The sequence below is a fragment of the Gymnoscopelus microlampas genome (assembly GCF_963454915.1).
Source record: "Gymnoscopelus microlampas genome assembly, chromosome: 16".
Classification (NCBI taxonomy): Eukaryota; Metazoa; Chordata; class Actinopteri; order Myctophiformes; family Myctophidae; genus Gymnoscopelus; species Gymnoscopelus microlampas.
This window is the reverse complement of record NC_139953.1, coordinates 11,760,104-11,773,267: the sequence shown is the minus strand read 5'-3', so window position 1 is coordinate 11,773,267 and position 13,164 is coordinate 11,760,104. Positions and strand designations below refer to the sequence as shown.

Here is a 13,164-nt window from a genome sequence, read left to right as displayed (position 1 = left end):
ACAGACTCGCTTCCTTTATCTTGGCAGCTATCTATGTTGTCGTCGTGTGTACGCCCATAGTCACGGTGGTAACCACAAGCAGAGGCAGACGTTTATAGGAGGCGACTTTGTTTGAGGTGATTTGCGCAATGAGAGGCTCTGCAGATGTTCCGAGGGCACGTCTCCAGATGATGTCATTACTGTAGTCAGCGATGCATCAGATCTTCTGCCGACTTCGTGCGCGACCCTTCCCACTGTCCACTGTCTAGACTTTTTTCACAGACAAATGCTTATCCTCACTCTCCTCCTCCCGTGATTGTTGGTACGCGGCAGGATGCGAGATTTGGCCAACTTGGAAAGCCCCCCACCATCAAGCTTTTAATTGTCCTTACGTGTATGAAGATTGCATCCTTTTAAATTACCAACAGAGGGGCTTTGAATCCATCTGGTTCATGTTCGCACATGGATGCGGGGTTAGCAATTAAAGAACAACAACAGGAAGCGGCATATATATGTACTGTGTGTGTGTGTATATATATATATAGATAGTACTGTGATCATTACCCATATGGGCTGCCAGATTCTGCTAGCGTGAGACAGAAGTACTCATACCCCTGAGAATCTGGCAACCCCTCTTCTAAGACGCAGCAGACAGTGCTCTCCAGTCAACAAATAACTGTTTGTTCTCAAGCTGGAATGCAAACAGTGGTCTGAGATTGGTGCTGAGATGACTGAGTGTAGAGGAGAGTGAGGATTGAGCGATTCAGCCTTACAAGGCCATGAGCTTCTCTTCATCAATTGTTTCTCCATATTTGACACTGTCATGCAGGGTCAAAGCGTATTAAAAGCATACAGCATCCTTCCTTTTTTCAGTATTGCCTGACGCCGAGTTGAAATGTTCAGGGATTAACTTCTGTCAACAGAACTAATCCCTTTGTATCTTGTATTTTGATGAGCCACTGTATTAGAATGAACTGGACCCCAAATGGGTGCAACTGGGTTTTTCCCAGAACCATTTAGAGTCCATTAAGTGAATTGGATCGTATCGTGTTGACGTTAAAGTATGTGTTTTCAAACCGTTGCCTCACCGGAGCGCTAGGATCCGACAGTTCGGCGAGGGGGGATGACATCTCACTCGCCTCCATTTCCTCGCTCTATTGTGAGTTGTAAGTCTCTACAGCAGCTGTCTCCGCAGTAAACATACTTGCTGTGTTTGTTTGTAGTCATGCACACAGAATAAATAGGAAGTCTGTTTTTGCTATACATCATTCTGAAGCCATGTGTACATGTAAGCATGTCACCAGAGGGGTCAAAGTGGACGGTCAGCACTTTCTAGGCAGGTAGGCGGATCCAGTCTCTTGCTCAACAGCAGTTTGACGGGGATCATACATGTTGTGACTTGTTGATTGAGGCTTTGTTCAGACTGCAGACACATTTGTTTCTCAAATACGATCTTTAGTGCTGACTTTCCACACTGTTATTTGTAAGTGATCAGATGTGTGTATTCAGACATCGTCAGCCTATCTACATTGGTTGCTGTGGTAACGTCATAACAATATAAGTGTGAGCAAAGCTTAACTTATACTCTGTCATATGGCGGTGTTGCTCGCCGAAAATAGCCAACCTACAAGCACACAACGTGTCACATAGCGACACTTGAGCTTGTAGATCAGCTATTTTCAACGAGCAACACCGTCACACGACAAAGTATGAATGAAGCTTCAGTGTCCCAGTGTCACATGTTTGAAATCATATTTGAATCACATTCCAAACCACCTAGGAATGTGGCTTTAATACGTTTCCATGTCTCCAAATTTTGAAACAGTCAGAGCCAGTCTGAATATAGTTTGAATAACCGGATGATCAGTAGCTCTGTGTAGTCAACTGTACACCAACTGTACAATCTACGGTATGAATCAAGCTACCGGTACTCTAGTCACCAATGAATTCTTGTGATGAATCTTTCTCCCCTGTCTCCTGCAGCATCCAGTAAAGGCCAGCATGAAATCACCATACCAGCAGGCAACCCCTACTACTGCTTCGAAGGACTTTCCCCAGACGCCCTTTACTCAGCCACTGTCTTTGTTCAGACCCCTAACCTGGAGGGTCCTGGAGTCAGCACCAAGGAGAGGACCTGTAAGTACTGTACTATTATAGACAGACGAGGTACATCTGTCCCAGTCTAGGCCATTGGTTCATAAAGTGGGGGTCCGGGGAGTCAATGCAATAGAATAGTTGTTATGCAATAGAAATGCATAACAAGAGAGTTCACAAATAGTAAGATTCATCTAGCCTTTTACAATCAGTCCTATTTCAAAGCATCATTTAACAGTTTAATTGACACAGGTGCAAAGGAGTTCTTAAGCCACACTTTCTACTTAAGCCACACTTTGGTACCCTGTACCTTCTACCAGAATGCATTTGTTCATTCAGAACATGGGTTACACATCTTTAACTATTTTTGAGCTCGTCTCACCCCTTTAATCTTCCCTGCAGTCTACGTCAGTCTGACCAATTTGGACCTCAGTTGCACCGAGATTACCGATGGTCGATAGCTGATCTGCAAGCTGACAACGTGTCGCAATGCGATGGGTTGTGAGCTTGTAGATCTGCTATTTTCAAAACATGTTGACAGCGTTCGACAAATGTTCTCTTATGGGGTCACTGGCACAAAATCTTTTCAAATGGGGAAGCCTGTGTTGCTGCAAATATATATTACTTTTAGTGGTAACAAAGTAATATAAATGATTTATATAATAGTAGTAAGTACAGTAGTAGTATTATTTTCAACTCACCACGTGTCTTTCCATGTCTTCCCAGTAATCATGACAACTCCAGTCCCTACCCTCCCCCCAACTCCTCCCCCTCCACCCACCATCCCCCCTGCATGGGCAGGTAAGAGACACACACATTTTAATTCTTTATTTGAATCCACAAATTACAATAATTTACAGGGAAACAAAAGGTTGATTGTTCATGGCACCTAAGGATACACATGGCACCTTCTCCTCCACACAGACAAACTGGCACGCACGCACGCACGCGCGCACACACACACACACACACACACACACACACACACACACACACACACACACACACACACACACACACACACACACACACACACACACACACACACACACGAAGGATGGGTCACTTCACTTTCAGTTTACATAATTGTGCAAATTGAACAGTCTTTAAACAGCGCCAATGTCTTCACACTGTCATATCTGCGGAGCTCCCAGTTACAGTATGTGTGATTCAGAGCCGTGCTAAATCGAGAGGCGTGAAAAAGAGCAGCAAACACATTCAGAAAATCAAAGAAAATATTCCATTCCACTCGGATGAATAACAGACTGAAATGATTGGTGTTGAAAATGCAGTTCCCGAGTTTGAAAGAAAAACCCACTTCCTGAATTGAAAGTGAATCAACCGCTCTATCTCTAGCCCTGCTATAGCCACAATACAGTATATTGTACATTGGATGGATTACGCATTGTACAAGTATTGCCACATCCACTGATACAACACAAACACCAATTCCCCAGACTGGTGTAGCTGTCAGCTTCGAAGACAATGAACAGACTTTGGATTAAACGGATCAAACCTATTAATTCAGGCTTCAACTGTGATCACAAGCTACTCAGTGCAGCGTGTTGACCGAAGCACTGAAGACTGGAACACTCCCCCTGGATGTAAGCGGTGCCAGTAGTCGTCTAATGGCCGCCACATGTTCCTTTTGGGCCTTCGGGGTGTTTGAACATCGAACACACACCCGTTAAGGCCCAACGACGTCCTGTAGGTGTTGAAAAAGGAAAAGAAGATTCATCCAAAGAATCTGTTTGTTGTGTGATAAAGGTATTCAGTAAAAGTTGGTTTATGAAGCCCTGGAAAGGAAGCGATTGGAAGAAATCGCAAAGGACACTCCCTCACATCAGGCAAAGATTATTCAGGCTCTGACACCCCCTCTCCCTCCTCTGATTCAATGCAGCCAGTGAGAGAGAAAGCCATTAAAAGTCAGCGCCCTTCTGGTGACCAAATGTTCCTTTGTTTTGTCTGCATTCTCGAGGAACTTTTGATCAATTAAACCGATAATTGCATATAGCTTCATTACATCACTCTTCTCAATCATTTTGTTTTGCTGCCTGCAAGGTTTCCGTGGACGTTTTTATGTCGAACTCGCAAACCCTAATTATGTAATGAGGAGGACGATGATGCCATTTTCCCCGCTGGTGCCTCTAATGCCAGCAGACCCAGCCAGTCTGGGCAGTCGGCGGTGGGGTTTAATGTGTCCCCCCCTTTTAAAGAGTTTGTTTTTCTCGCCCCAGTGTGCAAAGGTGCCAAGGCAGATCTCGTGTTCCTCATCGACGGCTCCTGGAGCATCGGCGAGGAGAGCTTCACCAAAGTTCTGCAGTTTGTCTCCACCGTGGTTGGAGCCTTCGACGTCATCGGGCCCTCCGGAATGCAGGTTGGTGCCTTGAAATTATGGCCGTCACTGTCACCGGAATAGGCTCTATGCATACAACTCAGACACGCCCCTTCCGCGTTAGGCGCGGGCCGCTGTTCCATTTCCGGTCGCGGTCAGCAGCAATGATAGTGGATGTACAGTCTTCATATTGTAGCAAACAAAACGGTATCAACTACATTGTTTTATTTGATTATTTTATGTCATGTTCTTTTATACTTTTTATTATGTGTGTGTCGACGTTTACATGACGCAATGACTTCTAAACGTCTTAAAATGTCCTTTCAAAAACGGGAGGACAGTTCTGCAACATACCACTGCTGTGTCCCACAGTGTACAGCCTCAGCAAAGTTCAACTCTGTTCTCAGTTTCCACCGATTTCCAAAAGACAAACAACAGGAGAAGCGGTGGGTAACTAATATCAAAAGAGACAACTTTACAATCACGGAGAAAACAAGAGTATGCAGTAGACACTTTGAGAGCACAGACCTGATCGAGCCTGCAAATGCATCTTCACGTAGGCGTCTTAAAAAGGGATCTGTACCGATGCTTTTTAAGTGGAATGACTTTAACCTACCTACCCCTCGGCCCGGGGTTTGGCAAAGGAAAGAGCGGCCGAATACTGAGATAATAAGCCAAAAGGAGGACCCCCCTATGGAAATAGATTATCAAGACCACGACTACTGTTCCAGCCCTGAGCCTTCTGCACTTGATCTCGCCCTGGAACGTATAGCAGAGCTAGAGAAACAGATGTTGGACATGTCCATCAGCAACAAGTTTGGCTTGGAACGCTTTGCTGCTTCAGACGATGACATAAGGTTTTTCACAAGGTAAGCTAAAATGCCAACAGTGTTAGATTTATGTAAAATTATTTATTCTGTAAACATTGGCCTTGATTATTTGGTCATTTTATGTACCCTCTTTCATATACTGCATGATGTATATGCGGTGGTTCTCAACGGTCCTTGAGGGGGTCCCCAGATAAATGATGTTATGATGGATAAAGGAACCGAATGGAAGTGGCTGTAACTCTGAGAGTGTGTACAAAATGGAACCAAATGAACCCTTACGGGTGCATTTGGTTCCATTTGTACACTCTCAGAGTTATGGTTGTCCGTGGGCTAATGCAGGGGTTCTCAAAGTGGGGTCCGGGGACCCCCAGGACCCTATATGCATCGGCTATTTTCAAATGGGGGTCCACGGCCAAATACACATTCATTTATAAGTACTTGACATGAAAACGTTTGAGAACCACTGGTATACTGTACTTAACCATGTTAGCTCAGTCAGACCCTGTGCAGTCTTGTCTATTGTTTTTATTCTATTAATTTATGTATTATTTGTTATCTCTCTACACCAGTGGTTCTCAACCAGTGGTCCTTGGGGGGGTATCAGGGGGTCCCCAGCGAAATTAGTTAACATAGCATCACAATCATTATAACTTAGCTTTAGCTTTGGCTATTCAAAAACAGCAGATCTACAAGCTCGGTGCCGCGCTATGAGCTTGTAGATCTGCTATTTAAAAAAAATCTTGAATACGAATGTGTGCATATCTTTGAATATATATATTTTGAAACGTGAGCATCTTTAACTCAAATCTTAGCATTTGGGGGTCCCTGGCACATAATATTTACTTTTAATATATTTTTAATATATCATTACATTATATAATAATGAATATATATATAAATTATAATATATATTGTTATTTACTTATAATGTATTACTCATAATATTAATATGCGTTCATTATAACTATGAACCTGATTATCTGCAATGTAGTACAGCCTATTGACACCTAATACATTTACATTTTCTCCCACAGGTTTGCAACTCACGCTCACCTGATGGCCTTTTGGAGGCAGATAGAGCCAGCAACACACAGGATGCTCACCTGTACAAAAGCTCAGCCTGCAGCTAAGACTACTCATTTACAGTCTCAACAACCCATTGATGAGTTTTTTCTGTTCATGAACTATCTGTCGTTGGGTCTGATGCAGAAAGATCTGGCCCATAGATTCAAAATCCACCAGTCAACAGTGAGCCGCATCATCAAAACATGGGTTAACTTTCTTTACACTGTACTTGGAGCTGTAGGCATTTGGATGTCTGCGGAAGCCGTAAAGGCTCACCTGCCAGATGTTTTCCACAACTACTCTGATACACAGGTGGTGTTGGACTGCACTGAACTGCGTTGCCAAACACCAAACTCTCTTCTCCTTCAGAGTGAGGTGTTCTCTAACTACAAATCACATTGCACATTTAAAGGGTTAATAGGAATTGCCCCCCATGGTGCAATAACCTTCGTGTCAGCTCTTTATGCAGGCTCCATCAGCGATAAAGAGATCCTGAAGCAGAGTGGTATCGTGCCTCTCCTCAAACCAACAATGGCCATCATGGTAGACAAGGGTTTCCTTGTGGAGGACTATGTTCCCTGTAAGGTGCACATACCTGCCTTCCTGTCCAAGAGAGCACAACTGTCTGCAGTAGATGTTAGGCAGACACAGTCTATTGCAAGACTGAGAATCCATGTAGAGCGCCTCATTCGAAGGGTTAAGGAGCACAAAATATTTAATACAGTAATCCCTCTTTCACTCACAGGTAGCATCAATCAACTTTACACAGTAGCCTGCCTCTTAGTTAATTATCAAAATGGGCCCTTAGTGAAAAGCTGGGTAAAAGAGATGTGATCTCAAAACCACAATATAACCATGGAACCAGGGCAGGAATTTAAGGGAGGCCATGGCTGCCATTGCCCCACAGTTTTACCTTCTGCCCTTCAAAACATTATCTGCCCTGAGGCCACAGTGGCCTTGATGCCCCATCCACACTGCCTGCCCCCAGCTGATTTAACAGTTTTCTCCTGTCTCTCTCTTTCCTGTAGTCTTCACAGACATGAACCGTTCAGGACATGAACCGTTTGTGGTCAGAGAAGGACATAATATGCAACTCAACTAGTACCGTGCAAGAGTGTAGATTGCCAAAAAGTATGATCAAAAATAGTTATGTGACTGAGACACAGTGTATGAGACAAACAGAACATAAACTCACATGCACTATCATACACATGCTGTTTGGGCCTGGGGACATCGGTTACAGGACATAAGGTCATCAGACAGAGTACAGAATTACAGTTAAATCTATGTCACTGTCAAGATTCTGAATTCTTAACTCTTCCTCAGTTCTCATAATCTTCAAACCAGTCCATGACTCTGGAGTATGAACCTGTTGAACTCCTTTTTAGGAGTTTTACAAAAATGTATTTATTTCACTGATAGTTACTTCATATTTAATATAAATTATTTCTTAAATGTATAATTTCAGTGGACTTATTATCAGTATTTTATTTGATGGCCTTGCTGTCTTTGCATTTGGCCTTCGTGCCCTCAAAACATTTACAAGGCCAAAGACCAAGTGGCCAAGATGAAATTCCAGGCCTGCATGGAACTGTTTGGCAAGAAGTTCATAAACTTAAAACAAGTGATGACAAGCCAATGTTGTTTGTTCACTATTTGTGCCGTGTGTACATTTAAAAACATTGTTTAAAGATAGCTGATAAACACCATTTTAGTATCATTCCTCATGTTGACATGTTTGTGACTCACTATATCATATGAACTTGAATGTACCGTTTGTTTTTGTAACTATGAAATGCAATGATAAACACATGTATTGCATAGACTAAAGCTTCTTAAAATTGGTTATATTCTTTGTCATGTTATAAACATAGCACTATATATTTTTCAATTTCCACAGTAGGGTCCACAGGACCCCATTTTATGTGGGAAATGATTTGGGGACCCCACACTTGAATTACAGTGCAATTTCAAAGTTTAAAGCATATTTAAAAAGAAAGCATGCATTGGTAGCCTTGAATAGTAATTATTAGAAAATGCATTTACAAAGCTGTGATTCCTGCTGATTCTGTGACACCATGTAGTTTAAAAGCTACGGAAAAGATTTGCTGTACACATTTTGTAAATTGAAGCATACAGTATATACTGTCTGTAGCCTATCTGTTGCCAGAACCTTAATAAATTAAACCTGGTTTTAATGTCATCCCCACATGTGCATTTTCAGTCATTGAAACTGGTATGGGATATCTTCATTGTGGATGTGCAATTTATTCAGCCATTTTTATGCTAATAAACGCTTGAAAGAAGCAACTGGTCAGTGGTCGTAATACTGAAATTGGATTTAGCCCAGAAAGAAGTGAATCCATCAGAGTTAGTCTTAGTCTCCATTTACTGGGAGCATCTTTATTTCACTTGTGTCAAATGTCCTGGTTTATGCCAAGAACTTCTTAGAAAACCTTGAGTGCATCACATGTTTGTGTCTCTTCAGTTACTGGTGCATAGAGAGGTATTTCGCCAGATAAGTATAAAAGAAAAACAAGTCACATCTGTGTTTTAGTTTGTCCAACACAGTCGTGTCTCTGTGAATACGCTGTAAAAACATGTCATCAAGGGCACAGACAACAAAATCACACCATTCCATACCCGTAATCAGCAATTGCCCCTGCACTTGCCAATAATATGCATGGCTCTCTTTCAATTTGTGTGTGCCATGGTCAACTCTGAGGTACTTGCATTCAATATAGCTTTGTGCATTTGGGCATTTAATTTCAACTAACCCAAATGATGGTCTCTCAAATGGGTCATAGACCAGCCCATCAGGTGAGGCCCCGAGCCACGGTGCATCAGGATGGACCACGAGTCCACATCTCCTTAAGTTAATGTTTTTCTGGGTTGCATAGTCCTTTAATGCACCCGTCTCCAGATCCAAGCCTCTCTTCATGAGTGTGGTTTGACGTGTTCCTCGGATGATCCTCTCAGCCAGGTTTTCTGCTGAACTCTGCCCTCTAACATGGCTTACCTCTCTAAATGTTGAAGCCGTCACCCTCTCTTTCCTGAGCGAATGCCACTCAGGCGCTGCACTTTGGCATCTTGTTACCTCTTCAATCTTGTGTGACTGAGACAAGGTCACAGACAGAGATCTCAGGTGCAACTGTTCTTGTTTAGTTGGCACAAATGTACAGTCAGTTTGATCTAGCTGGTATCCCTCTAAAGGTATTTTGGGGAATGGGGGGGCATCCTCATGGTTGATGACACAATCCTCTGATGTAGGAGGTGGCTGCTGATATGAAAGGATGCTACCAGCCTGTACTTTACCAAAGATGGAGTCTACAAGTGGTTTATCTGATGATATGTCCATAGTGCAGATTAGTGGAGTGGAGCCTGGTTTGAAGCCAGCATAGGCAGGAGTAGGGTCAAGGGATGACGCGTCTGGAAGCACACCACTGTAGGCTCTGTATAGAGTAGACCTGGAATAACAAATAAGTGATCAATAGCCATTTTTGTCACACAGTGTAGTGCAGTGTGCCCGTTTACACCAATCCAATCCACTTTATTTATAAAGCACATTTAAAACAACAGCCTTGAACCAAGGTGCTGTACACTAGGACTAGGTAACAAAACAATATGCTAAGAGCAAAACAATACACAATAAACCTCTCAGGATCCCAGATCCAAAGAGGAGGTGTCACCGGCTGTGCTGGGTCTGAACACCATGACCTCTGTTTTACTTTCATTCAAATTTAGAAAGTTTAAGGCCATCCTGTTGCAACGCTTACCTGATTCCACTTGCTGAAGTAGCACCTGGTTTGGGCTTCACGACCACCATGGCATCAACTGGTCCTGGCTTCACTCCCTATGTATTAAGAGGCTATTAATAAACAGGTTATAGCAATTAAACATTATGACAGGTTGCTACTATATATGTCTATGAAATTAATTCAAGGACCCCAACGGAAACAAGCCCGCAAGGACTTTTTTGGCCGGACCTTTTAGACAAAAGCATTATAAATGTAACTGTGTTGTTTTACATTCTTTTGCCTAATAAAAATTTCAATAAAAAAAAAATCAAAACACAGATCTTTAAATAATACAAACCATTGTTCGAGGCTTATGCCATTTTTGTTCAGTCTCGGTGCATGAAAGGACAGGAGGGACAACAGACATGCCACACTCTGAGAAATGGGCTGTCTGGTATAGCAAGGCTACCAAGTGGTTGCACAACCCAGTGCCAGCCACACACGAACAGAAGCTATTAACCAGCACAACTGGATCTGAATCCCGTAAGGTCATCTGAAACAAACAAACAAACACACACACACACACACACACACACACACACACACACACACACACACACACACACACACACACACACACACACACACACACACACACACACACACACACACACACACACACACACAATATGAATCAACTTATAATGACTATCTCAAGTAGATCTGTTGCAAAGCAATACATCTGGAAAAGTTAAAGATGACAGGACAGTTTTGAGGTGGCACAACATAAGCAGTTTAAAAGATAGCTGAGTGAATGAAAGGGCACTGTTTCTCCATTTCATACCATCATTTTTTTGGGGAAACTTTACACATCTTGTTTATTTTACAACCAAGATACTACCTACATTCCTTTGTTTACAGTGTTGTGAACAGACCAGAAACCATCACACTCAACTACCATCTAACTGCATTACCACTGTTTCAGCTGCAATTTAGTTTTTTTTCTTTTCTAAAAGCTGATATTCATGCAGTGATCATGAATATCACTGACCGCATTATGTTTTATTCACTAATCTGATCAACAATACTACCTCAACATAAACTCTTTGCCTCAATGGTTGGCCAAGCTGAAACATGGTAGAACAAAAAAAGAACATGCATGCTTCGAACTGAACTTTGGTTTAACAGCAGTGGAAGAAGTACTCAGATATTTTCCTAAAGTAAAAGTAGCAATACCACAATATAAAAAAAATACTCTGTTACAAGTAAAAGGCCTGTGTTCAAAATGTTACTTGAGTAAAAGTACAAAAGTATTGGGATCAAAATATACTATAAAGTACCACAAGTAAAAGTACTAAAATGTTTGAAAATAGCAGACCTACAAGCTCACAATGCATCGCGATGCAACCCATTGTGAGCTTGTAGATCGGCTATTTTCAAATAGCCTATGTATAAAATGAAAAAGAACAGTACTTGAGTAAATGTACTTATTTACTTCCACCACTGTTTAACGGTAAAAATAAAATAAAAATAACATGCTTTGAACATAGTCTCAAAAACAGCCACTGTTGACTCACACCATGTTCAAATGCTTCAGTCATACAGCATTCAAAGATAGTGGGATAGTTGTCTGGCTTCAGAGACTACTTTTAACAGAACTTTGAACAGAACTTTGAACGTGTCAACGTGACACTTTTGTTATTGTTAGTCCTACTCGGAGCTGGTGGGGCTTCTCCGCTTTCTTCATAGAACGGTAGCAGTGAGCTCTTACAGAGACCTCATTTGTGACCCTGTTTTTACATGACACTTAAACACAAACATACAAACATTTATACTGATAGGGGACATTACTATTTACGTGATTATATAAAACTGGAACTTAGCAAGCAGTCATGGCAGCATAATAATATAGCGTTAGCAAGCACAACTGTGTAGTGTGTACTGTAGCTGCTAACGTTAGCGATATACATACCTTCATAGTTGCAGAGATAAGAAGACACATAAAACTTGAAACCTTTCTCAAGTTTACTCTGCGGTGTTTCAGTACACATCCGAGCTAGTCTTCGCACATCATTTACAGTAAATCTCGGCAGTTCTAGTAAACAACGGGTGAACCGCGACGATTCCTCCATTGTTGCAGTCCTCTTCAGAGTTTAAAATGTACCGTTTGCTGAAGACTCGACTCTTGTTTTCTCCGTGGTTAACTTGTCTCTTCGGATATTAGCTACCCACCTCTTCTCTAGTTATTTGTCTTTGGAATCGGTGGAAAGTTCTGGAAACTGAAAACTTGAAGTCTGTAGATTACACTACACAGTGGTATGGTGCAGTATACGTCCTCCCGTTTTTGAAAGGAGACTTTAAGACGTTACGAACCTATGGCAAAACATAAACGTCGACATACAAATAATAAAACGTATAAAAGACCATAATATAAGATAATCAAATCAAATAATGTAGTTTATACCGTTTTGTTAGCTATAATATGAAGACTGTACACCCACTATCATTGGAGCTGACCGCGACCGGAAGTTGACAGCCGGCCCAAGCTGAACGCGGAAGGGGCGTGTGCATATAGGCTATTACTGTCAGAAAGCACTTTGAAACGTAAATTCTCAAGCAGATGAATGGGGTAACATACATAAATAAATGTTTGAATGGGTGAAGGGTTAGTGAAATAACCTTTCATCTGCATTTATCCTGAAGCGCTATCCGAACAACATGGCGTTCCTATTTTGGGTATGTCATTATAGACAAACGGCAAATATTTGTAAAAAATTGTCATAAATTGCGATACATTTGAGAAAAACAATGTACAAGCTCACAATGCGTTGCGATGCATTGAGAGCTTGTAGATTGGCTATATTTGCTATATTTTAAACAAAGTTTAAACCGGCATTGAATAGTTAAAACTAAATTCTAATATTTGTCAGCCAAGTGCCACACAAAGTCTTGCTATATTCAGCATCTGAAAAAAAAGCAAAACTTGATTTCTTTTGGTAAACATTATCTCTTGGGAGCAGAGCAAATGGCTAGGCAGTAGTTCAGAAACCATGCAGCAATTAATAAGTGGGACTTCTAAAATCGACTACATGTGTGGGTTGATTAATGGCAGGAATCGCTTGTG

At 41.7% G+C, this 13,164-nt stretch overlaps 2 protein-coding genes across 6 annotated transcripts in view; one reads left to right on the top strand and one right to left on the bottom strand.

Annotated features, from left to right (window-relative positions):
• Positions 1-13,164, top strand: part of col12a1b (collagen, type XII, alpha 1b) — a 151,299-nt gene that overhangs the window by 97,843 nt on the left and 40,292 nt on the right. For all 4 annotated transcript variants that reach the window (XM_084081778.1, XM_084081780.1, XM_084081777.1 and 1 more), the window contains 3 exons: positions 1,963-2,115; positions 2,800-2,874; positions 4,311-4,450. In XM_084081778.1, the coding sequence (XP_083937904.1) occupies positions 1,963-2,115; positions 2,800-2,874; positions 4,311-4,450 (368 nt within the window). The remainder of the gene's footprint in view (positions 1-1,962; positions 2,116-2,799; positions 2,875-4,310; positions 4,451-13,164) is intronic.
• On the bottom strand, positions 8,679-12,603 carry LOC311062611 (uncharacterized protein). Of its 2 annotated transcripts, XM_084081781.1 has the most exons (4): positions 12,013-12,603; positions 10,399-10,593; positions 10,080-10,156; positions 8,679-9,770 (listed from the first exon to the last, which is right to left on the bottom strand). In XM_084081781.1, exons 1-4 carry the CDS (start codon positions 12,040-12,042, stop codon positions 8,792-8,794), a joined length of 1,281 nt encoding a protein of 426 aa, XP_083937907.1. In that variant the 5' UTR covers positions 12,043-12,603; the 3' UTR covers positions 8,679-8,791. The 2 variants fall into 2 exon arrangements, with proteins under 2 accessions (XP_083937907.1, XP_083937908.1); XM_084081782.1 differs by lacking the exons at positions 10,399-10,593; positions 12,013-12,603 and having other exon boundaries at positions 10,080-10,211.